The 25,848-nt window shown below is 38.3% G+C and overlaps 1 protein-coding gene across 2 annotated transcripts in view; it reads left to right on the forward strand.

Annotated features, from left to right (window-relative positions):
- RNF115 (ring finger protein 115) overlaps positions 1-25,848 on the forward strand; it is an 83,808-nt gene that overhangs the window by 31,051 nt on the left and 26,909 nt on the right. For both annotated transcript variants that reach the window (XM_047872432.1, XM_047872433.1), the window contains one exon: positions 17,631-17,842. In XM_047872432.1, the coding sequence (XP_047728388.1) occupies positions 17,631-17,842 (212 nt within the window). The remainder of the gene's footprint in view (positions 1-17,630; positions 17,843-25,848) is intronic.

Here is a 25,848-nt window from a genome sequence, read left to right on the forward strand (position 1 = left end):
CACAATCTTCAACTGTACACAGAAGTACTGCTTTTTAGAGGTTGCCTCTAATGAACGTGGTGGTTTGGTGTGATTGGAATTAGGGGGCCAGATGAAGAATAGTGTATTTACTTGCCTCCAGATCTCAAGGTGGACCTATAATTAATTTATAGTTCTTTATAGAATGTAGTGTCCATATTTTGGGGGACAACTGTGATTTGAAAATAACGCATTAGTCTGCATCTTGGAAGACCATTTTACATTAAATTCAGAGTAATTTTCTTTTTCACTTTATTCATTGGCTTAAAATTCCTTTTTTGTTTGCTTTTGATCATTTTAACCATTTTTAAGTGTATAGGTAAGTGGCTCTTTGTTTTTAATAATTTAGAGACTGTAGCGCATAAGGAACAGACCATCTGTCTCAGCCTACAAGAAACACCGGTTTGCTTTTGCTTCTATTGCCACACAACTTGGTTGGCTTTAGAAAGCTAACAGATGCTAAAAGAAAAAAAGTTAAATCCCATAATCAGAATTTTTTGTGTGTATTTCAGGATCACATTAGCCTTTTCCAGAGATAGCTCAGCTGCATTAGAGCGCTAGCACAATTTTTTGATATTTATTTGTGTGTAAATTAAAGCTGTTAGCCGTGCGTTGGAAAATTGGTGTTCAATAAGAAGCCCATAAAACCCTAAGCTTCTCTCCTTTATCCTCTGAAATTTCTCTTAAGACCTATAGTCCCCCAGATTTTTATGTTGTAGAATTACAGTCAAGAAGCTTGATGAAATGTTTGAGTAAAAGTCCTGTTTTACTAAGGGTATTTTCTTTTACTTATGGTCTGTGTACTTCTTAATATCCAGTCTTAAGGTTTTTGGTTAACTCTGAAGTGCCTTAGTACATGGGCTGATTAGCGTGTGCTTTAAAACATTTCATGTCTTTGAACACCCATTTTTATTTTCTTGTTTTGATGGATTAAAAAACATTATTTAAAATTTAGTATGCTTGCCAGGCCTGGAAGCCTTTCTGATTTTAGTATGTTTTTCCCTGTGTGTGCTATTCCTGCTAACACAGATTGTCACTTACTGATTATACATATGCTGAAGAAACTTCATCTGATTTTCTTTAAATGTTAGTTCTCTTAGGAAATGGAAAAACTTCAGTCTGTCAGTTTTGTAGATATGACTCACCAGGAGGAGATGCATTAAGAAGAAAAATAAATATAGGTAGTCAGTTTCCTAACTTTAGTAATGCTAAATCTGTCATTGATGGCATGAGCTATCCTTCAGGTGTTAAAGTAATTTTGCTGAGTCATATAGCCCATGGCTTCATGTCCCTTAGGGTTGTAGCAAGGGCAGGATTATGCCCAGTTTTCCCTCTGTAGAACTCTCTGGTCATCATGCTTGAATATGTCAGTTTTCTCCTTTTTGAATTTAGAAAATAGAAAAAAATCTCTTTTTATAATGTTATAGAAATTGCCAGGGATTTAAATCAATCAGCTTAAAAAGGATGTATTGAATGTTTTATAAATAGCAATCTGCTGGAAGTAGGGGCAAGAAGCAAATGTCATGGTTGCCTTGCCTGCCAGGAACTTATAATTTAGTTGGGGAACAAGTACAAACACATATGAAGCAAATAAGAAAACAAAGAGTATACAGAGTGTGATAAGCTTATTGTGGGGTGTATGTAACAAGCACAGGAGAAGGGAGAGATTGGGGGGCTGCAGTCTCTAGCAGGAAAGGTCAGACAACATAGTAGTATGTCTGGAACAAGATTGCCTCAGCTTCATCCTGGGTTGAGCTGGTATGTAACTGGTATGTAACCTGGGCAAAATTACTTAGGGTCTCTCAGTGCCTCGTTTCCTCGCCTGTCAATTGGGGATAACATCTACCTCACGGGGATTAAATGAATTAATACATGCTAGATGTGCAGGCCAATGTGCCCGCCATGCATGAGTGAAGGAAGGTAAAATTCCTTCATAGAGAAGTTAAAACAGGGTAGATGGTATTTAAAAAAACAATGAGGTGAGAAAAATTATCTCAAAATAGTATTCATAAATTGTAGGGTTTTATACTCTTGTCCCTGGATAAAAAAACGTAGAAAATTATAAATAGCAACCAAAGTTTTTTTTCCTTTTCCAGATTTTAGTTGATATTTCAGCAAAAACTTATGCTCAATTTTGTTCTGTTTTTCTTCAGCCAGAGTTGCTTGTACAAAGAAAGAGGCTATTTTCTATAATTAGCCTTTACTAATAGCTGACTTCTTAAAATATATATTAGAAGAGACTTAGTCCAAGCAAAACTTTCAACAAGATCGGTATTAATTTTTTTTTTTCTTTTAATTAAGTGGATCTGGGGTGGGGAAGACAGAAAGAGGGTAAAGATGGAGTGAAGGTGGGAGGAGGGTTGCCAGTTAAATGGGAGCTTTGTTTGAGTATTGCGCGAAGGTCAGTGGACAATGAACCTAAAAATGTTGCTAGCAGTTTGGAGAGAGGAAGGACATTGCCGTAGTGAGGTTCCTGGTGGTAACCTGGGGAATTGAGCCCATGGCTACATGAGGGTTTCATTGATTACTTGAAAGCTGACCATGACCTGGTACCAGTGAGACATCTGATCTGAGAGTCTCAGCTTACCTAAACAGATCACTTCAGTGCAAGAGTGGCTGTGACTGCTGCCTCGGAATAGCAGAAAATAAGATAGATGGCTTCCTGGAAACAGAACTCCCAGGTATACACAAGAGGGTGGGGTGCTCTGAGCATTCTGATTTATATTTATTTGAATAAAATTTCTTTTGGTACATGATGTGGCATTATAATGACAATTAAGAGATATTAAAAAACATCTGGAGTGCCGCTGTTCCAAGAGCTCCTTTTTTCCATACATTTCCTTTCAGGTTTTATCTTGAGGCATAGGCACCGAAAGATTCTATAATAACATTAAGAAGATTTTTTAAAAAATAAAAAATCTCCTGTATTCTCATCACCTTATTTTAGCTTTATTTCTTTGCATAATATCTTACATTTTTCACATGCATGCTTTATAACTGTTTTCAGAGGCATTCACAGAGTATTTCTGCTTTTTAAAATTTATTTAGGATCACATCAAAAATCTTTTTTGTCTCTTTGTAGTTAAAAGAATTACATATTTTGAGATTATATTATCTCACATCTACCCTGTATTTATTAAACTATTACCTTGTGTTAAACATGTCTGGTTATATGTGATGGTTGATCATTGATTGTATCTTTTCCCTTAACCTCTGAGTCTAGAACACCTTGAGAAATAAACCACAGAAGCCAGACAGATGGAAATAAAAATGTAGTCTTATTCAGCCATATTGGAGAACATAATTGATCCATGGCCAAGTCGACATCCTTAGTTTACATAGGATGAGTAACCTAAGAATTAGAGGTTGCAGAACAGGCATTCATATTCAGAACCATTCCTTCTGCATTTTTATAGCGTCCTAAAATGTGAACTCCATCCATTGGAGAAATGAATCAGCCAATGTTAGGCTCTTGCCACTCACCAGTAAGATACATCACTCCTCTGGTAGAGAAGAATAACGAAGGATGAGTGAAGGGGTCAGAGATGGAAATGGGAGATCTGATTCTTCCCTCTTCACTTTTGGGTTCAGTAATTTAAGCCTGAAATTAGCAGGGGTGTAGGAGTAGTGACTGGCAGCTGGGGGAGAAGATTAGTGATATGTGAGATAAGTTTCGCTTTTACCTCCATGAAGAAAGACTCTCCAATACCAACTTATGTTCTTTGTGTGTGCTCTTGGGACCTGTGGAGAAGGCTCTGAAATAATAAAAAACAGTGTAGAATTAAATTACATTGAACTAAATAAAATTGTCAATATTCTATTTCTGACCTACAGAAATGGCAATTTTAAATGATTCAACCTAGTAAAAAAGGAGTTAAGATTTTAAGCCATCCTTCTCCAGGTTAACCATCCTTTACCTGTTTGCTCTTAGTCTCAGCCAGAGGGCTTGCACTCACTTGACCAGTAGAATTTGGGTTCTTTGAGCAGTTGCAGCCTGGATTGAATCTTAAAGTTTGAATTAATTCAACCAGATCTTTCCATGTGTCTCACTTTTTAGTGTGAAGACGTAAAGCTCATTTCATGGTACCTGCTTCACATTCAGTCGGTTTGGAAATGTCAAGTGAAGCTCCTGAGCTTTTCAGTAGTTGTTCAAAAAAGAACTTTCGATAATTCAGTGCTTACTCAGTTCACACCCATAACACTGTTGTCAAGCAAAGACTACAAACTTAATGGTAACTGAAGGAAGAAGGGTAAAATAACATATTCTTGGTGTCAGCCTTGCCAGTTTTCTGTTCAGTGTGTGCCAGTTGCCCAGAGTCCATGGCCTGTAAATTTAAAGTCATTTGGGAGGAGGGGCCTTTCCAGAGACTATTTATGACAGTGTTTATATTACTGGGGGATAGGGGATTGTACATCATAATTTTTCTTTATGAATAGTATTTGAGTTCTGTATTTTAGTAAAATTTAGGAATTTGTCATGGTTGCAACCATAGTCTTAAGATTTCTTTTTGAGGGCCTTTTTCTTGCCCAGCCAGTGTATTACAAACCTCTGAATCTCCATTTACTATTTTTTAAAAAAGTTTATTTATTTATTTTGAAAGAGAGAGAATCCTAAGCAGCTCCATGCTGTCAGCACAAAGCCTAGTGTGGGGTTTGATCCCATGAACCATGAGATCATGACCTGAGCCGAAACCCAAGAGTTGGACATTCAACTGGCGGAGACACCCAGGTGCCCCAAATTTCCATTCACTTATTTTTTTATTTTTTTAATGTTTATTCTTGAAAGAGAGACAGAGTGTGAGTGGGGGAGGGTCAGGGAGAGAGGGAGATGCAGAATCCCAAGCAGGCTCCAGGCTCTGAGCTGTCAGCACAGAGCCCGACGCGGGGCTTGAACCCACAAACTGTGAGATCATGACCTGAGCTGAAGTCGGACACTTAACTGACTGAGCCACCCAAGTGCCCCGTCCATTTACTTTTAAACCTTATGTTCCACACACCCCTGAGTTGATTTGAGGTTGAGCACACTTTTTTTACTTTTCTTTCTGCTCCTCGTAATTACTGCTCCTCGTAATTATTCTAATGTTTCTTCTTCTTCTTCTTTTTTAATGTTTACTTATTTTTGAGAGAGAGTGTGCATGTGGGAGAGCACAAGTTGGGGAGGGGCAGAGAGAGAGAATCCCAAGCAGGCTCTGAGCTGTCAGTGCAAAGCCTGACAGCAGGCTTGATCCCACAAACCACAAGATCATGACCTGAGCTGAAATCAAGAGTCCTTGCTTAACCAGCTGAGTCACCCGCGTGCCCTGTTTATTATTTTTTGTTGTTGTTGTTGTTTATTATTCTTAAAAAAAAAAACTATTCTAATTTTTCCTTGATTTATTGAACAAATCGATTTCCTGGAGACAGACCTTTTAAAGTATAGGTCTTTAAATTGTCCTCTTAGCTTTGAGGTTTGCAATAATTTTATTCATCCTTCCATTTACTTCTAAGTAGAAGCTTTATTTCCATGATAAGTGAGATCCCTGTACTTCTTTGCCTACTTGCTAATAACAGTTACTACCTTTCTCAGGATGAGTATATAGTTTAGGTTTCTAATATCTATAAACCACGAGTCGGGAAAAACTATGGACATATCCCCTCATGAACATGAACATAGATGTGAAAATTCTAAACAAAATTTTAGCAAATAGAACCCAACACTATGAGAAGGATTAGACATCATACTCAAATGGGATTTATTTCAGTTCAGGAATACAAGGTTAGTTTATAATTTGAATGTTAGTTCAGCATTTGAAAATCAACATAATTCACCATAGTAAGACTATCATACAGTCAGCACAGAGCCTGATGCGGGGCTTGAACTCACGGACCGCGAGATCATGACCTGAGCCGAAGTTGGATGCTTAACTGACTGAGCCACCCAGGTGCCCTCTAACATCAGTTTTGAAAAAATGTTTATTTATTTTGAGAGAAAGTAAGCGTCTGAGTGGGGGAGGGGCAGAGAGAGAGAGAGAGGAGAAGAGAGGAGAAGAGAGGGAGAAACCAAGCGGGCTCTGCACCATCAAGGTGGAGCCCGAGGCAGGGCTTGATCCCATTAACTGTGAGATCATGATCTGAGCCAAAATCAAAAGTTGGACACTCAACCAACTGGGCCACCCAGATGCTCACTAACATTAATTTTTGATAAAAACTCTCAGCAAACTAAAATAGATGGTAATTTCCTTAATCTGACAAAGAGCATCTAATAAAATCTTACAACTAACGTCATAATGGTGAAACAAAGTGTTTTCTAGCTAAGATCAGGAACAAGACCAGGATGTCTTCCCTCATCACCTGTGTTCAGTGTTGTTTTGGAGGTTCTAGCCAGTGTAATAAGTTAAGATAGAGAGATACACACACACATATAAATGGCATCCACATTGGAAGTGAAGACATACTGACATGGTCTTTTATGTTGGAAACCTGATGGAATCTATAAGAAAGCCCTTGTTAGAGGTAGTGGATTTAGCAAGGTTGCAGGATATAAGAAAAACAAAAATCAAATATATTTTTACATATTAGCAACAGTTGGTAATTGAAGTTAAAAAATAATTTACTATTGTATACAAATATTAAATATTTTAAGTTTCAGAAAGATGTCTAAGATCTGAACATGGAGAACTATAACATGTTACTTAGAGAAATTGAAGAACACCAGTGGAGAAATATGTACCACTCATGGATCAACTTAATATTGTTGGGATGTCATTTATAATTCAGTATAATTCTAGTGAAGATCCCAGTCAGCTTTTTTATGGGAATTGACAAGCAAAGGGGTGCCTGGGTGGCTCAGTCAGTTAAGTGTCCGACTTTAGCTCAGGTCATGATCTCACAGCATGTGGGTTCGAGCCCCGTGTCAGGCTCTGTGCTGACAGCTCAGAGCCTGGGAGACTGCTTTGGATTCTGTGTCTCCCTCTCTCTGCCCCTCCCCCACTCATGCTCTGTCTCTGTCTTTGTCTCTCTCTCTCAAAAATAAACATTAAAAGTATTTTTTTAAAAAATTGACAAGCAGATTCTAAATTCACATGGAAATGCAAATATGTAGAATAGCTAAGACTTCTTTGAAAAAGAAGAAAAAAGTTGGAGGACCAATACTACCTGATTTCAAAATTTATTATAAAGCTACAGTAATCATGACAGTGGTATTTTCATGAAGACAGATCAGAAGAACAGAGTATCCAGAGTCTAGAAACAGACATGTACTATGGACAACTGATTTTGACAAAGGAACAAAGGCAATTCAGGAGAAAAAGGATAGCCTTTCAAATATATTGTAATAATGGTTTCAGGAATAGAATTTGGTGATTCATCACTTACATATAACACCCAGTGCTCATCCCAACAAGTGTCCTCCTTAATGCCCCTTTGCCCCTTTAGCCCATTCGCCCCACCCAACACCCCTCCAGCAACCCTCAGCTTGTTCTCTATATTTAAGAGCCTCTTATGGTTTATCTCCCTCTCTGTTTTTATATTATTTTTGGTTCCCTTCCCTTATGTTCATCTGTTTTGTATCTTAAATTGCACATGAGTGAAGTCATAGGATACTTGTCTTTCTCTGACTGATTTTGCTTAGCATAATACACTCTAGTTCCATCCATGTTGTTGTAAATGGCAAGATTTCATTATTTTTGATTGCCAAGTAATATTCCATTGTGTATATATACCACATCTTCTTTATCCAGTCATCAGTCAATGGACATTTAGGCCCTTTCCATACTTTGGCTGTTGTCAGCAGTGCTGCTATAAACATTAGAGTGCATGTGCCCCTTCGAAACAGCACTTCTGTATCCTTCGGATAAATGCCTACTAGTGCAATTGCTGGGTCATAGGGTAGTTCTATTTTTAACTTTTTTTTTTTTTTTTAAACTTTTTTAACCTTTATTTATTTTTGAGAGAGACAGAGCATGAGCCAGGGAGGGGCAAAGAGGGAGGGAGACACAGAATCTCAAGCAGGCTCCAGGCTGTCAGCACAGAGCCCATCGTGGGGCTTGAACCCACAAATTGTAAAATCATGACGTGAGGCAAAGTCAGACGTTTAACTGACTGAGCCATCCAGGAGCCCTATCTATTTTTAACTTTTTGAGGAATCTCCATACTGTTTTCTAGAGTGGCTGCAACCAGTTTGCATTCCCACCAGCAGTGCAAAGCGTTCCTCTTTCTCTGTATCCTCGCCAACATCTGTTGTTGCCCGAGTTAATTTTAGCCACACTGTAAGGTGGTATCTCATTGTGGTTTTGATTTGTATTTCTCTGATGATGAATGATGTTGAGCATTTTTTCATGTGTCTGTTAACCATCTGGATGTCTTCTTTGGAAAAGTGTCTATTCATGTTTTGCCCATTTCTTCACTGGATTGTGTTGATTTTGATAAGTTCTTTATAGATTTTGGATACTAACCTTTTATCAGATATGTCATTTGCAAATATCTTTTGCCATTCCGTTGGTTGCCTTTTAGTTTGCTTCCTTCGCTGTGCAGAAGCTTTTTTAAAATTTTTTTTTTTTTAACGTTTATTTATTTTTGAGACAGAGAGAGACAGAGCATGAACAGGGGAGGGTCAGAGAGAGGGAGACACAGAATCTGAGACAGGCTCCAGGCTCTGAGCTGTCAGCACAGAGCCCGACGCGGGGCTTGAACTCGCTGACCGTGAGATCATGACCTGAGCCGAAGTTGGCCACTTAACCTACTGAGCCACCCAGGCGCCCCCAGAAGCTTTTTATCTTGATGGGGAATAGTTTGTTTTTGGGGTGCCTGGGTGGCTCAGCAGGTTAAGCGTCTGACTTTGGCTCAGGTCATGTTCTCACTGTTGATGAGTTCGAACCCCGTGTTGGGCCCTGTGCTGACATCTCAGAGCCTGCTTTGAATTCTGTGTCTCCCTCTCTGTCCTTTCCCACTCGCACTGTCTGTGTCTCTCAAAAAATGAATAAATGTTAAAAAAAATTCTTTTAAAAAGGAATAGTTCATTTTTGCTTTTGTTTCCCTGGCCTCTGGAGACATTCAAGTAAGAAGTTGCTCAAGTCAAAGAGGTTGTTGCCTGTTTTCTCCACTGGGGTTTTGATGGCTTTCTGTCTTACATTCAGGTCTTTCATCCATTTTGAGTTTATTTTTGTGTATGGTGTAAGAAGGTGGTCCAGGTTCATTCTTCTGCATGTCGCTGTCCAGTTTTTCCAGCACCATTTGCTGAAGAGCCTATCTTTCTTCCAGTGGATATTCTTTCCTGTTTTGTCAAAGATTAGTTGGCCATATGTTTGTGGGTCCATTTCTGGGTTGTCTATTCTGTTCCATTGATCTAAGTGTCTGTTTTTGTGTCAGTACCATACTATCTTGATGATCATAACTTTGTAATACAGCTTGAAGTCTGGGATTGTGATGCTTCCAGCTTTGGTTTTCTTTTTCAGGATTGTTTTGGCTATTCAGGGCCTTTTCTGGTTCCAGAGCGTCCCAACTCTTGATTTTAGCTCAGGTCATGATCCTTGGGTTGTGGGATCAAGCTCTGTGTTTTGCTCCTCGCTGAGTGTGCAGCTTTGTTAGGATATTCATTCTCTCTCTCTCTCCCTCTCTCCCCCCCCCCCTTTCTCTCCCTCTCTGTCTCCCTCCTCCCTGCCCCTCTACCTCTTCCCCACTCGTGCTCTTTCTCTCTCTCAAAAATAAAAAATTAAAAATATAAATAAATAAATGGTACTGAAACATTTGGATAGTCACAGTACACAAATATGAGCTTAGATACATACTTCATTAAAGTTTATTTATTTTGATTGAGAGCGAGCACGTAAATGGGGGGAGAGCAGAGAGAAGGAGAGACAGAATTCCATCCAGGCTTCTTGCCATCAGCGCAGAGCCTGATATGGGGCACGAACTCAAGAACTGTAACGTTATGACCTGAGCCAAGATCAAGAGTCAGACGCTTAACCGACTGAGCCACCCAGGCGCCCCTAGATACATACTTTAAACCATATACAGAAATGAGCTCAAGATAGATAGTAGACCTAAATGTAAAACTTTTGATAACTTGAAGAAGGAAACATAGGAAAAAATCTTTATGACCTTGGGTTAGGCAAAGATTTCTTAGATATGACCCCAAAAGTATGCTCCATAAAAGAAAAGGCTGATAAATTGGACTTCATCAAAATTAAAAACTTCTACTCTTCTTCATAAGAATGAAAAGACAAGCCACAGTCTGGGAGAAAATATCTTCAGATTATTTATTTCATAAAGGACTTGTATCCAGCTATATAAAGAACTTCTTAAAATGAAATAATCTTCACCAAAAAAGATGTACATAGGGCAAATAAACATGCAGAAAAGTGTATCCAGCTATATAAAGAACTTCTTGGGGCGCCTGGGTGGCGCAGTCGGTTAAGCGTCCGACTTCAGCCAGGTCACGATCTTGCGGTCCGTGAGTTCGAGCCCTGCATCAGGCTCTGGGCTGATGGCTCAGAGCCTGGAGCCTGTTTCAGATTCTGTGTCTCCCTCTCTCTCTGCCTCTCCCCTGTTCATGCTCTGTCTCTCTCTGTCCCAAAAATAAATAAAACGTTGAAAAAAAAATTAAAAAAAAAAAAAGAACTTCTTAAAATGAAATAATCTTCACCAAAAAAGATGTACATAGGGCAAATAAACATGCAGAAAAATGTATCCAGCTATATAAAGAACTTCTTAAAATGAAATATCTTCACCAAAAAAGATGTACATAGGGCAAATAAACATGCAGAAAAATGTATCCAGCTATATAAAGAACTTCTTAAAATGAAATAATCTTCACCAAAAAAGATGTACATAGGGCAAATAAACATGTAGAAAAATGCTCAACATCAAAAAAAGAAATGTTCAACGTCATTAACCATTAGGGAAATGCAAGTTAAAACAACAGTGAAATATACCACTGCACAACTCTCTGGATGGCTAAAATTTGAAAGGCTTACCATATAACTCGGTGAGGCCGTGGAACAACTGAAATTGAATATAAAAATGGCACAATCACTTTAGAAAACACACTAGCTGGTTTTTTTTTTTCAAAGATGTATCTGCATATATAAATACATATACAAATATTCATAGTGACTTTATTTCTAATAGCTAAAAATTAGAAACAATCTAAATGTCCATCAACAGGTAAAAGGTTAGACACATTATGGTAACCATATTATGGAATACTTCTGAGCATAAACCATTGATACATACATGTAAAAATGTGGATGAATGTCAAAATAATTGAGTAAAAGAAGCCAGAGTATACACAATATCCCCTTTAAATAAAATTCCAGAAAATATAAAATTCTAGAAAATACAAACCACAGAAAGATCAGTGGTTGCTTAGGGTTAGGGAGGGGTAGGAGGAGGGATTACCTAGGGGCATTAGAATACATTTGGAGGTGATGGTTGTATTCCTTATCTTGATTTAATATTTTCATAAAGTTGTACACTTTTTCAAAATTGTACTCTAAATTGATTTATCTCTGTGGGACTAGTATTTTTTAAGATATAATTCACATACCACATAATTCACCCATTTAAAGTGTACAATTCAATGGTTTTAGTATGTTCATAGTATACAACCATCCCCACTAATTCTAGAACTTTTTCATCACTCCAAGAAGTAACCCTATACCCATTAGTAGTCACTCTTATTTTCCCCAGCTCCCTCAGTCCTAGGTAAGACCACCAATTTATTTTCTCTGTGGCTTTGCGTATTTGGGACATTTTATATAAATCATACATTATGTGACTTCTGTGACTGATGTTTTTCACTTATAATGTTTTCAAGGTTCATCCATGTTGTAGCATGTATCAGTACTTTATTCTTTTTTTAAATTTTTTTATGGCTGCATAATATTTCAATTGTATGGCAAAACAGTATTTCGTTTATTCATTCATCAGTTGGTGGGCATTTGGTTGTTTATACTATTTAGTTGTTATGAATAATGAATATTTGTGTATAGATTTTTGTGTGACCATATGTTTTTCAGTTTTCTTAGGTATATGACTAGGTGTGAAATTGCTGGGTTATATGGTAACTCTTTAACTTTTGAGGAACAGACCATAGTATTTTAAGAGGTGCTCATCTGACTATGGTTAGCGTATAGCAGATTGCACTAAATGGAAAGTAGTGCCCATTCTGGGTTGGTTTTTTTTTTTGTTTGTTTTTGTTTTTGTTTTGAGAGAGAGAGAGCACGCACGTGGGGGAGAGAGACAGAGAGAGAGAGAGGGACAGAGGAGCTGAAGCAGGCTGTGCACTGACAGCAGCAAACCCCACTTGGGGCCCGAACTCCTGAACTGTGAGATCATGACCTGAACCAGAATTGGAGTTCAACGGACTGAGCCACCTAGGTGCCCCACATCCTGTTTTTTTGTATTGAAATACATAAATATTTCAGTCCATGTATTTTCAGAAGCATTGTCTTTTTACCTCCATTCAGAAAAACATTTCAGTTAAAAAAATTTTTTTTTAATATTTGTTTATTTTTGAGAGTGAGAGAGACAGAGTATGAGTGGGGGAGGGGGCAGAGAGAGGGAGGGAGACACAGAATCTGAAGCAAGCTCCAGGCTCTGAGCTGTCAGCACAGAGCCCGACGCAGGGCTTGAACCCATGATCATGACCTGAGCTGAAGATGGACACTCACCTGCCTGAGCCACCCAGGCGCCCCAACATTTCACTTTTTCAAGCAAAACTTGTCAAACAAACGGTCTCTGTGATTCTTTTAAATGTTTCACCCAAACTTTGTAATAGTGTTCTCTGTTTTTACTTGTGTAAGCCATGTTCTGAATACCCAGTTTTGTATATGAGCTATTTTTTTCCTCTTACGCTTGTCTAAGTCTGCTCAGAGGCAAATGACCTGAAACTGTTCTTATCTTGGTGTTGATTTGGTATACATCTGTGTAATGCATTTTTTATCCAGTGTTCTGTGGTACACTATTGTTTTGGGACAGGTACATTGATATTACTTGTTTGCACTAATTTGTGGTTTCCAAACAAGTAACAAAATGCCTTATGCTGATGTTGAAGCTGCTTCTGAACTTGGGTTCCTTCAGAATTTTTACATGTGTTAGATGTGGTAACAATTTGTATATAATTATCAATGCATATTATTGATATTATGGTCTTGGTGCTTGATTTTTCTTCTATTCAAATTTTCACATATTTAGTTTTATTATTATTTGAGAGAGGGAGAACGTGTGTGCTTGAGCAGGGGAGGGGGCGGAGAGAGAGAGAGAGAGAGAGAGAGAGAGAGAGAGAGAGAGAGAAAATGAATATCTCAGGTAGGCTCCATGCTCAGTGTAGAGCTCAACATGAGGCTCTGGGGTCATGCCCTGAGCTGAAATCAAGAGTCGGACGTTCAGCCAGTGGAGCCACCCGGGTGCCCCCCTACTTAGTTTTTATATTAATTATAATGATCATTTGGAGAGTTTTCTGTGAGCAAACTTTATGGAATTTTATTCATATAGTACAGGAACTGTACATTTCCTATAGTTTATGTGAGTTGGATGTTGGAGAACATGGAGGAGGTCATACTTTTCTACTTATTAAAGGCAAGTGTAGTTTTGGATATTTAAATGTTGCATTTACCTTGGAATTTGGAGTCAAGAAAAACTTTGTGTTGTGAACCACTTTTCAGACTAGAAGCAAGTGATCTTTACCAGAGGGGGCTGTCCCTAGAAAACAAAAGGAAATAAATCTGATATGATAAGAAGTACAAATGGCATTTAAAATGAAAAGGTGCTTTATCTCATTAGTATTTAGAGAAATCTTATTTATGTTTTTCTTATCAGATTGGACATTAGAAATTTTAAAAAGTTAAAAAATAGTATTGGCAAGAGTATGGAGAATGTAAGCTCTTATACTCTGGTAGGAGTATAGATTGGTATAGCCCTTTGGAGGGTAGTTTGGTACTGTCTAACAAAATTTAAAATACTCAGTGATTTTATTTCTGTGCTTTCCATAAGAAAGAAAGAATGCTTCCTACTACATTTTATGGGGCTAGGATAACCTGATAGCAAAACCAGACAAGGATAGGACACAAAAGGAAAATCAGAAGCCAATTCACTTGAATGTAGATGGAGAAAACCCCAGAATAGAGTCCAGCAATGTACTGTGTTCATCCTAAGAATTCAAGGTTGGGTTAATATTAAAGGCTAGAAGCAGTGATAACATTTTAAAGTATTGAACGGAAAACCTGCCAACCAAGAATTCAAAATCTGGCAAAAGTGTCCTTCAAGAATGAAGGAGAGAGAGACGCCTGGGTAACTCAGTCAGTTGAGCATCAATCAGCTTTGGCTCAAATCACGATCTTACGGTTCGGTTCGTGAGTTTGAGCCCCACATTCGGTGAGCTTGCGCACTGGGCTCTGTACTGTCTCTCCCTCTCTCTCTGCCCCTCATGGGATTCTTTCTCTCACCCTCTCTCTCTGCCCCTCAATCACTTGCACGTGCGTTCTCTCAGTCAAAAATAAGTTAAAAAAAAAATGAAGGAGAAATTAAGACATTCCCAGATAAACAACGTTTCAGGGAGTTCATTGCTAATAGATAGACCTTCTACATAAGATATGCTGAAGGGAGTCTTTCAGGCTCACTACAGACCTATTGAATTTACTTTCTGGAGTAGGGCCAAAGAATATACATTTTAAACAAACCCTCCTATTTATTCTTACACACCAGAAACAAAAACAGAAACAAAAATCTTACAGTGAGATGCCATTTTCTATCTAGTAGGTTGGTAAAAACTAAAAAGAAAAAAGACCTATGATATCTAGTGCTTGCCAGGATCTGGTGCAATGGAAACTCTTGGTGGATGTGTGAATTGGCACAACTACTTTGGAAGACAATTTGGCATTGCCTTGTAAAGTAAAGACGTATAGACCATATAAAGTTGTATAGACCACCAACGGAGAGACTTTTCTGCCTCTGTAGCCGAAGACACATACATGAATGTTCACACTGGCTGTTATAGCAAAAACCTGGAAACAGGAAGATGTTTATTGAGAAGAGAAAAGATTTTAAAAAGTATGGTATAAAGTGTGTGTGAAAATGAATGCACCAACATGTGCAGCCAAGAAAGCAAGTGCTTTCATAAAGCACTTTCATAATCCATAAGGCCCGTGTTATTAGGGGTATATGCATTTCTAGTGAAACAATGAAGAAGAGGGGATGATAAAAAATTACGGGTAGTGGTTAACTCTGGAGGTTGGGGCAGGGAGGGACACACAGGGTTTCGGTGGCTTTAGTGACCTGAACTAAGAGATGGTTACATGGGTATATATTTTATTTTCTTATACCTCATTTATTATGTTATTTTAAATGTATCAAATACTAGAGATCATAGTAAAAATGGTAAAGACTAGATAAAATACAAAACATCCAGGCTATGCTACTGTTGAAAAGAATGATATGACTGTGTGTGTTCTAAGTCAGTGCAAGCCTTTTTTCCCCTCCATGGCTTTTATCCCTTATGTAACGTTTGCAGTTTGTCTTCCTTTGGGGGGAGGGGTAGTGTCTTTTCCCACTTACAAATGAAATCCATTAGGGCAGAGGTTCTTTTTTTTCTTTTAAAAATTTTATTCATTTCTGCATCTTAACAGTTCCCAGAAAGTGATTGGGACAGAGTACATGCTAAACAAACATTTGTTGAATGAGAGAGAGAGAGAGAGAGAGAGAGAGAGAGAGAGAGAGAGAGAGACAGACAGGGGGAGGGGGAGGGGGAGGGAGTGTGTGTGCATGTGTGTGAACACTTATATTTAAAGATTGGAATTCTATACACCAAAGTAACCTCTGGGTAGGAGAGTAGAATTAGGGGTAGGAATTGGTCATGGCTGAATGGAGACTGGATTGCACTTCATATTTTATATCCTGCGTTTGCATTTTTGTAACATTGATTGTGTATTTTTTAATTAAAAAGGAAGGAAACATCTTTGAAAATCAAGAAGCAAAATGTAAACTTGAAAAAATAGCAAAAAATAACATTATTGACAAACCTAATCAAGAGTTGTTTAATTTCAAGAATTGAGTATGTTGAGACTAGAGTGGGGTCTGGAATCAGCTCAGCCTTTTTTTTTTTTTTTTTTTTAGATTTTTTTTTTTTTACATGCTTTTATTTATTTTTGAGACAGACAGAGACAGAGCATGAGCAGGGGAGGGGCAGAGAGAGAGGGAGACACAAAATCCGAAGCAGGCTCCAGGCTCTGAGCTGTCAGCTCAGAGCCCAACGCAGGGCTCGAACTCACAAACTGCAAGATTAGGACCTGAGCCGAAGTCAGATGCTTAACCGACTGAGCCACCCAGGCGCCCCGAGAATCAGCTCAGCTTTAACACGCAGCTGTGCTGCTGACCCTTTCTCTGTTTGTAGAGGAGGCCATTGTTAGTATGAGTCTCTGGAGGAAATGTTTAGTCTGGAGATGAGCTGTGAGGATTTTAAGACCTAAGGTCATGTGCTGAGCAGTTTTGTGTCCCTGTTATTATATATACATTAAATAATAAGTTTGTTTGATTTAAAACTTTGCAACAAAACAAAAAGACAGGATGTGACCAGGATTATGTACTTGGTTGGATGGAGTGAAATAAGTAGTGTTGTTCTATGGAACTCTTAAAGTATCTGGTGTACAGGTAAATAAAATTTAAATTATTTTAGTGGTGGTTTGTTTTTTCCATTCACTCTTTGTTGAATAATCCCTTTGCCAAACCCAACAAACACACATCCCCACCCCCAGTCCTCTCCCTATACCCCCAACAACACCCTTTTAATGATAAAATAAAAGTATATACAACAGAACAATCTTAACAGATATTTCTGCACTGTCTTGTTACAGCTTTGACAATACCCCTTTCTGATGTAGCTTCTAGATCCAAGAGAAGTATTTTATAGACCTCTGTCTCCACTCTGTGGTGATGGTGCTTTTTTACAAGTGTATGTAAATACAGCCATTTTATTTAAATCTTAGATTATTATATAGTAGAAATATGGATGTCATTTGTGATAAAACAGAAGAATATAACATTGATCTAAATGGTTGCTTATGCTTAGGACAGAAGTCCATGATCATCTCTGGCTCACATTTTTACTTCAGAAGGGGAACTGGTCAGAGGCCTGTGGATATGAGCTCAGTGTTAAGGAAGGGGTCCAGCTTTTGGTTTGTTTCTATGTGAAGGAAATGAAGTTTCTTAGTATGTAAACCCCAGCCTCCATGCTTGCATTTGAAAGGTATCTCTTTTCTCCTCCATAGACTTGAGGAAACGTATACTTCTTTAATTTTTTAAAGTTTATTTCTGTATTTTGAGAGAGAGCATGCATGCGAGTTGGGGAGGGGCAGAGAGAGAGAAGGAGAGAGAGAGAGAATCCCAAGCAGACTCTACACTATCTGCACAGATATGGGCTTGATCCATGAACCATGAGCTCGTGACCTAGGCCTAGATCAAGAGTCCGATGCTTAACTGACTGAGCCACCAAGGCGCCCCAACATATACTTCTTTAGTTTGGAGCTGCTTAATTTCAAAGTGTTAAAAATTATTCCTCTCTTTTTTCAGTATTCTTACCATTTTCTCTTTCCTCTGATCTTGAAACGAGTAATGTGTTCTTTATTTCTGTTTTTTACTAGCTCTGGGAACATTTGGACCACACGATGTTTTTCCCAGACTTTAGACCATTTCTAAGTAGCAGTCCACTGGACCAAGATAATAGAGCCAATGAGAGGGGTCACCAAACTCATACTGACTTCTGGGGACCAAGTCGGCCTCCACGGCTGCCAATGACTCGAAGATATAGATCGCGGGGAAGTACTCGTCCTGATAGATCCCCAGCTATTGAAGGGTGAGTGAGTGTTTTTAAGTTCTCTTTAATGGTAGTTTCAGTGAAGGACGTATTGGCTTAATCTAATCCTTATAGGTTCTCATACTTCTTACCTTTATGGATAAGATGGAGATCTATGGAAAGAATGAAGATGAAGATAAATTGAATGTCTGTACTCAACTACTACCAGTTAACGAGTGATGATAAACTAAAGGATGATGAAACTAATGCTATAGGTCTCTGGTTAATTTTATTATTAGTGTCTCAGATTAATATATAGGTGATACATTTGTATATCAAAATTTCAGAAGATATGGAGAGGGACATCCAATATATTGGGTGACATTAGGATTCAAAAAGACCTCAGCAAGTTGGAGCAATGGACTTAATATGAAATTTACTAGGAATAAATGCAGAGTCTTGTCTAATTGTATTAGACACTGGAGTTACAGTGGTGAGCAAAACAGATGCTGGCGCTTGATCTCATGTAGGAATAATAGATTTTGTAAATGTTTGCCATATGCATAGGACTGTGCTTAATGCTTTCTCTGCTTATCTTATTTAATCCATATGGACTAGTAGGTGCCATTGCTGTTCTCCATTTATATAAGAATAAACTGAGACTCAGATAAATAAAATAACCTGGATCAGTGGTAGAGCCAGGATTTACTTGAACCCAGGGATATATAAATCTACTGCTGCATGGCAGCCACTAGCCACATGTGGTTATATCAATTTAAATTAATTAAAAGTTAATAAAACTCAAAATTCTTCACACAGCCATATTTCAAGGGCTCAGTAGCTACAGATAGCTAGTAGTTACCATATTTTACAGCACTCATAGAACATTTCCATTATCTCAGTCCTATTGGACAATGCTGTTCTAGAGCCTGTACTCCCTCACACATACACACAACCTCTAGGTTTTATTATTAATAGTTTACTATACTTATCACCTACCTATCCATCTGTTTGTCCATTAGTTCATGTTATATCTTATAAATTTCAAAGTTAGTTGTAGACATTTCTTCTTAGGACAGTCATAGAATATAGGAAATCTAATTTAATGGCATTGTCTAGGACGAAAACCAAAAAGTCTTAGACCATTATAAGAATTTATGGTAAATCTGTGCCAGTTAGAGGTAAATCTGTGCCAGTTAAACTGCATATAGATTACTTTAGCTGCTCTACCTAGTGTGGATTGCATTGTTGAACCTAGCTAGTTCTTCTCAAATTTTACTTCCTAGGCACTTTTTTTTTCTCCCACCCACTAAACTGCCAATTTTGGATCCGTGTTGTGGTCTGCTTTTCCTTGCTCCTCCCCTGGGGGATGGCGAACACTGCTGGAGGAAAATCATTAAGTGTGCCCGTCGATGCCCCTGCAACTGGCAAAGTATATTTAATCTTCATTAGACTGTCAGTGCTTTTGATTAGTCTTTTAATTTGCATTCCCCTCAGGAAATATTTTGATCTTTCACCAAATTTCATTCCAGATTTCCCATCTGGTAGGCTGATTCTCAGCAGCTGACTTATATTCTTCATTTTGAAAATTGAGGCCTTAGACATGAACTCCCAAAAACCCTGTGTCCAGTTTCTGTACCTAATATTTATTTCTCCTTCCAGTCTCCTGAGATGAGGTATCCTTTGTTTTCAAAGTAACTCCACCAGCCCATGTTTCTGATTCATTCTTTACCAGCTTCTTCTGAGATTTAGTTTCATCCATTTTCTTCCCCTTGCTCCCCTTTTCCCCTTTGCTACTCCCCACCCCCCCCCCACACTTCCGCAGCATGGTTTTCAACACTGGCTGTACATTAGTGTCACTGAGGATATTTTAAGAAACACTGATGCCTGGTCCCGGTCCCCAAGGATTCTGATTTAGGTATTCTGAGTGAGATCCAGGCATTGGTAATTTTTAAAACCTTCTGAGGTTATTCTGATTTTAGCCAGAGTTGAGAACCATCGCTTTAGTTACTGCCCAATCTTACTTCCTTTCTTTTTCAATAAAATTTTCTAAGAGGACTCTGCATTTATTTTGTGTACTTTCTCATCTCTCATTATTACTGTGCTACTATAATTTGGCCCTCCTATCACTAAAATCGCTGGTGACCTAGTTGCAGACCCAGTGGATACTCGGAAATCTTTATTGTTTGGCTCTAACTTAACTGAATTCAACATTTTCCTCCCTCTTGAAATTCTCTACTTCTCTGATTTCCATGACAGTAAGTTTTCTCGATCTACCTCTTCTCAGACTTTTCCTTTTTGTGGATATTTCCTAAATATTTGTTTTCCCAAGGTGTTTTCTTTATTCTGATTTTCTTTAGTCTGTAGCAGGGTTCTTAGATTTGGAACTTACTGACATTTTGGACTAGATAATTCTTCGTCATATGGGGGCTCTCCTGACTTCTGCCTACTACATGTAGTAACCACCCCCCCATCCCTCCATTTATTTATGACCACCAGAAACGTCTTCAGATATTGCCAAATGTCCCTTGAGGGAGCAAAATTTTTGTCTCTCAATTCTTAGGTTCTCTCATAATTCTAATAATTACATACTAAAGATTCTCGGAGCTGTATTTCTATTTTGACCTTTCCCCCAATGTAAGACTTGAATATATAACCTCTTGTTAGACATTCCCATCTGGATATTCTATAGATGCTCCAACCTCACCAAGATGGAAGCGAAATTCTTTTCTTCCAAACCTGATCCTTTTTCTCTGATTTTGATTGGAAGTACCATTCTCTACCCAATTTAGAAACTGAGACATTAACCTGGACTCTTTCCTTTGTCTCACTCAAGTCTCCAGTCATTAATTCTTCCTGATCTTTATTTCTCAACTCCTGTTTTGCACAGCCATTTCCCCTGTAGTTCACATCCACATCTTTTCTTACTTGCCTGCACTCTTGCACTAGCCTCCTGCCTCTTCCTTCTCCTTCAGAGCTCTCCCGCATTACCCTTGCAGGATCATATACCTAAACTTACAAATCTGTATCACTTTCTTGTATAACATCCATTCTCATAGGGTTCATAACTTCACATACAAGGTCCTCTGTGTATTTGGACTCTCCCAACCTCTGCAGCCTTGTTCCCTGTCACTTCCTGCTTTTCTTTTATTCTGCCAGTATAAAGCTTATTCTCTGCATACACCATGCTGTTTCTAGCTTCTTTATCTTTGCTTAATCTGTTTCCTCTGGCAGAAATACCTTTACTGCTTTCTTTCTTTTTTTCTCTTTAATTTTTTTTAATGTTTATTTATTTTTGAGAGAGAGAGTGCAAGCAGGGGAGGGCAGAGAGAGAGGGAGACACAGAATCCAAAGCAGGCTGCAAGCTCTGAGCTGTCAGCACAGAACCCAGTACTGGAGGGGTCAGATGCTTAACTGACTGAGCCACCCAGGTGCCCCCTTTTACTGCTTTCTTAACCCAATTAATCTTCTGGTGAATTTAAGAAACCTCATCTGACCTCAGGACTATATCAAATACCCTTCTTTGTGCTCTCCTAAGGCACCTCACGTACTCCCCTAATATAGTTCTAACTGTGCCAGTTGAAGTTCTATTAATACTAGCTAGCATGCAGGAAGCATACCATGTCAGGCTTGACATTCATAAGCCCATTTAATGTTCCCCAAAACAAGGTGAAGTAGGTACTATCGAGGAAAATTGAGATTGTACCTTATTAGAGTATATGTTAGTTACCTGTTGTTGCATAACAAATTATCCTAAAACTTGGTGACTTGAAGGGTAATAATCACATATTATCACTCACAGTTCTTTGAGTCAGGAATTCAAACAGAGCAGGAGATAGTTTGTGCTGTGTGATATCTAGGACCACAGCTAGAAGACTTAAAACCTGAGGGCTGAAATCCTTTGCACACCTATTTGTGTACGTGTCTGGTGGTAGTGCTAGCTGGTGGTTGGGCATCTAGTTCATGCTGTCGGCTGGAAAATCCACACATGACCTTCCTTGTTTTTTGGTTTTTAAGTTATTTATCTTGAGAGCGAGAGCACAAGCAGAGGAAAGGCAGAGAAAGAAAGAGGGAGAGAGAGAATCCCAAGCAGGCTCTGTGCTGTCAGTATGGAGCCCAAGGCGGGGCTTGAACTCATAAACTGAGATAATGACCTGAGCCAAAACCAAGAGTCAGATGCTCAACTGACTGAGCCACCCGGGAGTCCTTGACCTTCCTTAGTTTTCAGTCAAGTTTAGTTTTTTTTGTTTTTTTTTTTCCCCCCAAGATGTCCATTCGTTTGTATTTGTCTGAGTGTTTCTTCATTCAGATTAAATATCTGGACAAGAATATCAAATAAATGATGTATCTTTCTCAGTGTTTCATAACAGAGTGTTTCAGTGTTTCACACTGACACAGAGTGTCAGTGTTTCATAACATCATTACCCATGATGTTAACTTGTCCCATCATGGGTAATGTTAAGTATGACCATTTGGTTAAGGCAGTGTCTGCCAAATTTTTCTTATAAAGAAAAATTATACCCCTTTTCCTCTGTAATTAATAATCTGGAGTGATACTTGAATATTAAATATCTAGTTCCTAATAGTTTTTTACTTAATGATATTAAAATCTACTGATGATTCTTGCCTGAATTATTACCATAATGGCTATAAAATAATGATTTTTCTATTTCTGTGATTCATCCTACAGATATCAATCTACTGTAAAAGATTTGTTCTTTTCCTTGCCCTATCACCAGTGTACTTGTTTATTTTAGAGTGGACTCATGGATTTTATTTTTATTTAATTATTATTCATTTTGATGCTCAAATAATTCCAGTTTCTCCAGAGGAATTGGATCTAAGCATGGTAGGCAGCCAGCCACATCCTTTATTTAAAAAAAAAAAATTTTTTTTAATTCTGTATTTATTTTTGGAGAGAGAAACAGAGAGTGTGTGTGGGGGAGAAAGACAGAGAGAGAGGGAGACACAGAATCTGAAGCAGATCCAGGCTCTGAGCTGTCAGCGCAGAGCCCGACACAGGGCTCGAACTCACTAACTACAAGATCATGACCTGAACCCAGGTGTCCCAACACATCCCTTTAAGTTAATAAGAGAGTTGGGGTGTCAGGGTAATGTGATCCGCTTGTGTTTCTGTCATTATTAGCTGATAATATCTGGCCGACTGGATGAACACAGTTTCTGCTGGGGTTCCTGTAATGGGAATAAAATTCTTTCAAGAAGATTCTTTTAGTTGTTAAATAGGAATGGGGAGACTTATTCTAATTTGTCCTTTCTACTGTGTGAATGCTTAAAAACACAGTATGAATGCCCTTGGGCAGCCTTATATTTTGTCTGCAATCTGAGAGAAAAGGAGAAGCTAACTAGCATTTATTAAATGCCTAGAATTTTCAGGCACTAGGCTATATACACTCTTCTCACAGAGTGCTGGAGCTGGGCCATGTACAGTTAAAATAGGCAGAGGTCAGATTTTAATATCTTTTGCTCAAAAATTCCTTGCCAGATTAATAAAATATCAATGTGAACATATTAGGCTTGATTCAGTCCTCCTTGGTTGCTTTGTTTCTTTATTCCATTGGAAATTGTGGTCTACTCTATTATCACATTGTCCCTTTAACTAATAGAGGAAAGAGAAAGAAGTAAGCTTCCTTTTCTTATATGTCCTTTACAGCTAATCATATTACCTTAGTAACGTATAACCTGACTTAATGATGGCTTAAATAAGAATTTTTTTTAAACACATAACAAGATATCTGTAGCTGGGTGGCAGTAGGATAGTTCAGTATCTTAACCATGTTAGGGTTGGATCTCTGTGATCCTCTTGATCCTTCTGTCATGCTTAACTGCCTTAAAGCCTCAGGAAAGAAGAAAGGGGAAGGGGATAGTATCAGCTTATTTGTTCCTTTTTTTTAAAGGAAAGGAAAATCTTTTCTACTCTCCCACTCCCTCCTCTATATCCCCTGCCAAGAAAATTCCACTCACCGGGCACTTTGTCACATGCTCCCCATCCCCAGCTGTAAAGAAAACTGGGAGAGTGTGGATTTAGCTTTTGAATCCTTTGTAGTAGGAGGTGGTAAGGAAGAAGGGTGTTCAGAATGGATTTGGGGTCAGACAGCCAGTGTCTGCTAATTAGCTATTTTCTTTTCTTTCTTTCTCTTTTCTTTCTCTTTTCTCTCCCTTTTCTTTCTTTCTTTCTTTCTTTCTTTCTTTCTTTCTTTCTTTCTTTCTTTCTTTCTTTCTTTCTTTCTTTCTTTCTTTCTTTCTTTCCTTCCTTCCTTCCTTCCTTCCTTCCTTCCTTCCTTCCTTCGTTCCTTTTTTAGGCTTAATGCCCAATGTGGAGTTTGAACTCATGACCCTGAGATTGAGAGTTGCCTGCTCTGCTGACTGAGCCAGCCAGGTGCCCCTAATTAGCTGTTTTATTAGCAAATAGAAAAAGTAACATGTTATTTCAGAGTAATTATAGCGCAGTTAACATGTATTTTACATTAATGTTTCAGCAGTCTTCAGAAGATTTTGACCTTATTCTTGCAAAACATGTTAACCATCAGCACTCTCTTCCCTCAATGCAGTCTTTTTTTTTTTTTTTTTTTTTTGGTGAGTGTCATGAACTCAGTGATTTTTGGTTCTCAATCAGTGTTTTCTATATTTTAGTCATTTAATTCTTACCTTGTTGATTTCTCCCCCTCTCTATAATTATTATTATCATTTAAAGTTTTCATTTAAGAAACCTACCTGCTTTTTACCATATTCAGACATACTGCAAAAAGAAACTTCCTATTATTACCCATGTAAACATTATTGACTATATAGATGGAAAAACATTTGCCATTAGTAGAAAGTAACCATTAAAGTAAATGTATTAAAAATGAAGCAACATTATCTCATAAGGGGTTAATATTCAAAATACAGAAAGAACTTATACACCTCAGCACCAAAAACCTCCAAATAATCCGATTAAAAATGGGCAGGGAATCTGAATAGACATTTTTCCCAAAAAGACATACAGATGTCCAACACGCACGTGAAAAGATGTTCAGCATCAGTAATCATCAGGGAAATGCAAATCAAAATCACAGTATGTCACCTCACACCTGTTAGAATGGCTGTTATCATTAAAGACAAGAATAACAAATGTTGGTGAGAATGTGGAGAAAAGAGAATGAACCCATGTGCACTGTTTTTGGGAATGTAAATTGCTGCAGGTGGTATGAAAGATAGTATGGAGGTTTCTCAGGAAATTAAAAATAGAACTACCATTTGATCCAGCAGTTCCATTTCTGGGTATTTATCTGATGAAAATGAAAACACTAATTTGAAAAGATATATGCACAACACCACCCCCTGTGTTTATTGCAGCATTATTTATAATAACTAAGACATGGAAACAGCCTGAGTGTCCATCAATAGATGAATGGATAGGGGCGCCTGGGTGGCTGAGTCAGTTGAGCATCTGACTCTTGATTTCGGCTTAGGTCATGATCCCAGGGTCATGGGATCAAGCCCTGCATTGGGCTCTGCACTGAGCATGGAGCCTGCTTAAGACTCTCTTTCTCCCTCAGCCCTTTTCCCCTACTCGTGCGCTCTCTCTTAAAAAAAAAAAATTTGATGGCACTAAAACAGACACTCAGATCAATGGAACAGAATAGGGAACCCAGAAATGTACCCACAAACGTATGGCCAGCTAATCTTTGACAAAGCAGTCAAGAATATCCAATGGAATAAAGACAGTCTCTTCAGCAAGTGTGCCGGGAAAGACTGGACAGAGACATGCAGAAAAATGAACCTGGCGGACCACTTTCTTACACCATACACAAAAATAAACTCAAAATGGATGAAAGACCTAAACATAAGACAGGAAGCCATCAAAATCCTAGAGGAGAAAGCAGGCAAAAACCTCTTTGACCTTGGCCACAGCACCTTCTTGCTCAGCACGTCTCTGGAGGCAAGGGAAACAAAAGCAAAAATGAACTATTGGGACTTTATCAAGATAAAAAGCTTCTGCACAGTAAAGGAAACAGTCAGCAAAACTAAAGGCAATGGACGGAATGGGAGAAGATATTTGCAAA

The sequence above is a fragment of the Prionailurus viverrinus genome, chromosome C1, assembly GCF_022837055.1.
Source record: "Prionailurus viverrinus isolate Anna chromosome C1, UM_Priviv_1.0, whole genome shotgun sequence".
NCBI classification, from domain to species: domain Eukaryota; kingdom Metazoa; phylum Chordata; class Mammalia; order Carnivora; family Felidae; genus Prionailurus; species Prionailurus viverrinus.